Genomic DNA, 3,561 nt, shown 5'->3' with positions numbered 1-3,561 from the left:
GGTAGTGATTAGTTATAGTTGTAAAGGAAGTGTGACTTGTTTTGTGTTTTTAGAAGTGAGTTTTACATTGGAGTAGGCCGAATATATGTTGTGTGAGACCATTGTTCTAGATAAGTTACTGGTCAGGTGAGGCCTAGGTTTTGCTTGTTGTTGTGGGAGTGGTTATATTGTTAGCTTTGTTCGTTGTATATTACTGTATTGTTAATATGGAATTTGTGGAGAAGTTTGTGGAGAAGCATGCCTCTGCTAAGTACCAGACATGTGCAGATGGATCTCTGGGAGATCAGTTTATGGCATTGAGGATGCAGTGCCAGGAGTATAATGGTAACATTGATTGTAAAAAGAATAGCAAGAAGTGGAAGAAAGAAAAGTTAGGTAATGAAATCTTATTGCTTATGAAAATTAAGGAGATAGCGGAAGAGAAGGAGACCAAGTGGCAGAATGAGAGGAGGCAGATGAAAGAGAGTTTAGATAAGATTGCAGAGTCTGTTCTTGAAATATCTGCAGAGTCCAGTAATGAATTGGGAAATTTAAAGGCAGAAATAGATGAATTAACCGAAAGAAACAAAGGGCTGGTGGAGTTGGCAGAGAGGTATGAGCTTAAGGTTGGCTCTAACAGGTCCCATTTATTGTCTTTAGAGAATAAGATTAGTCAGATGGGGGTGATGATAGCTGATTTAGAAGGGCAGCTGTCTAAAGCAAGATCCCAGCTAATCAGCCAAGAGCAGCACATCCGGTCCCTTACATTGCATAAATGTGGAGTAACAAATATCTGCACAATTTCCTCTATGGGTGGGGGCGAGGTAACAGGCATGGTAGCTGATAGTCCTCCAGCATTGACCATCCAGGACAGACTCCATTTGTGTAAAGTTATTGGAGACTGTAATACTAGCGAATCACCCATAACTTTATCCAATAGGTTTGAAGCTGTAGTGAGGCAGTATCACCTGGATAACAAAGATGCCTGGTCTCTGCTCCGAGCTTGGCTTCCAGGGCCACTGGCAGCGCAGTTAACATCTGCCCACATAGATGATGACTGTAGAGGTGCAGAATTCAGGAGGAAGGAGCTGCAGCGTGTTTTAGGTGGGCGAGACATTAGGGGTGAAGATGCCCTAAGAAAGTTGTGGTTCAGGCGATGTGATGATCCGGTCATGTTTTGTAATGATTATCTCTCCCTATATAAGTGTGTTTATAACTGCCCAGAAATGTCTCAGGATGATACCAATTTCCTCTATTCCATGGCAAATAGATGTAATGTAGATTACACCACGAGATTGGCGCTGAGAAATACCAGCTCCCATGAGAAATTTATCAATATTTTGAGGGACTGGTGTGAAGGGTCTGGAGACAGGAATGAGACACCTGAAAACATATCTGTTGTTTATAGACCTAGGAGGAAATGGTGGGTTAGATATTGTTACAAATGTGGGAGACCAGGACATATTAAAAGATATTGTGAGACATCTAATGTGCACCCTGAGCCAATAGACCATTCATCACAGCAGGAGGTTAGCAGCATTCAGCCAGAGGGGGAGAATACCACCCAGAATAAAGAGGTCACAGAAAGGTGTGAAGAGATGGGTGATATGGAGACTAACCCTGTTACATTTGCATCAAAATCCCCAACAAAACAGTGCCCTAATGTAAATGAAGAGACAAAGAAACAGAAAGACACATCCCCTTGTGAACAGCAAAAGGCAGGCAGTAATATCCCAATGTACAATCTATGGGTAAATCTGCCATTTTTACTATTCTTGAGTTGGTCACAGATTGCTCTACCCCTATTGATTAATAGCACAGCACAGTGTTATAATATGTGTTGGTAAACATTGAGGAACTTTGTGATATGGACATATTGGTATAGATATAAATGACAGAACTATATTTGTTTTACATGTGTGTTTTTGTATTCTAATTGTGTTTGTGTTTCCTTACAGACTGACCACCATTGCCATGTGATGTTGCAGCAAAGATACTAATCTCTATGCTTCTTCAACAGGTTATAAACTGAGACGTCAACAAATGAAACTGGTTATTCTAGTAAATAATCTAGTGTATTTGGCCAATTCACTAATTTAAAGTCCACGTGGTTTTATCAATGAGCTCAAGTGTAGAGGGTCAATTGTTTGCAAACAATTATTCAAAAATTTACATCCCATTGTGATGTGAAGGTGTTGTACTAACCTAGTGTTTTTATATAGGTGTATGTATGTCTGTTTTTGTTATGTCCTTTTCCAAACAGGTCACAGACTTCAATCATGAGCTGTAGATTGATAATTGAAATGTATAAAGAGCGACCACTACAAATCTGGGATTCCGGTGTGAATGATATAGAATTGATTAGACCTTTACTCAGAATTACCTAAAGATGCATCGTGAGATAGATAAAAGTTGAGTTAATCTATGATATATTTTATGTTGTCTGTTTATGTCCTGTTCATTGTGTATCTTGTGTCGGCATTGTGTTATTTCTTTTATGCTCCAGATGACCAGGAGTATGTTTTTTTTTTCTATTAAGCATATAATTTTGCTTTTGAAACAGCTGTGTTCATTGCTTAGATTATTATTATTTATTTTTTTTGCTTTTTCCCTAAAAATATTTCTCTTCCAATGCATTCTACCTTTTATTTTTTGATTGGTACCAATTTGTTTTTTTCTTTTGGTACCAAAGGGGCGTTAAAATGTTTATTGGTCCAAAAAAGTTAATTGGTGTTAAAGATTTTAATGATTTTTGTGAAACCTTTTTTCCATTTGCATGCATTCGGGTTATATATAAGGGAATTGGTGTAACAAGCCCAATCAGGGATAAAGCGAGTGCAGCCATTTCAGGAGTTTACCTTGCTTGTTAAATCTAGGAAATGTCTTCCTCCCTTTCAGTTATTTAGGGATATGTTTTAATGTTAGACTAGCAAGAAGGAACCCAGCTTGGATTTGGATATTAGATGCACAATGCATGGAGGAAACACCATATAGGCCATGAGTCACTACAATTTAGCTGTATTTTCAATGATATATAGGAATTTTGATATTATGGCATATATTATATTATACTGCTAAGAATCTGATACTGCTCTTGTTCTTTTGTTCCCAGGATCCTTTGTGAAGCAAAGACAAGATTGGCATGTGCTGGTTCCTGGATGTGTATATAAGTCATACATGTGATGGCAACTAAATGAATCCCTCTGTCGGTCTAAGATTTCTTCAAATAATCCTATTAACAATTAAAAAGCAATGGTCTATCTACTGGTCACCAAGAGAGATCAGCTGGTGCAAACATGGCAAATTACATTCAATGGAAAGTGCCAAAACATGATGTCATGGAACATATACCCATAAACTTAATTTGTTCAAAGAAATGAGAAACCCGATGGATACAGTTTCAGCTTATGAGTTTGTTTTATACATGTAATCATGATATTGCCTTTTACTATTATGTATCTGTCAATGACACAGGTAGCTGTGTGTATAGGGGAACATGATATTTTATATAATTTATGTTGTTGGATACCCATTGATAGGAGTGTGAATGTGAGTGAATGGTGCAATGTTCATTTATGCCCA

General features: G+C 37.8%; 1 protein-coding gene across 1 annotated transcript; it reads left to right on the top strand.

The window, feature by feature from the left end:
- The first annotated feature begins 206 nt into the window (after positions 1 to 206).
- Positions 207 to 3,042, top strand: LOC130360965 (posterior protein-like). The gene has a single exon (XM_056563523.1). It carries the CDS (start codon positions 207 to 209, stop codon positions 1,824 to 1,826), a length of 1,620 nt encoding a protein of 539 aa, XP_056419498.1. The 3' UTR covers positions 1,827 to 3,042.
- Positions 3,043 to 3,561: the final 519 nt, after the last annotated feature.

The sequence above is a fragment of the Hyla sarda genome, chromosome 3, assembly GCF_029499605.1.
Source record: "Hyla sarda isolate aHylSar1 chromosome 3, aHylSar1.hap1, whole genome shotgun sequence".
NCBI classification, from domain to species: Eukaryota; Metazoa; Chordata; class Amphibia; order Anura; family Hylidae; genus Hyla; species Hyla sarda.
This window is presented reverse-complemented; position numbering and strand designations above follow the sequence as displayed.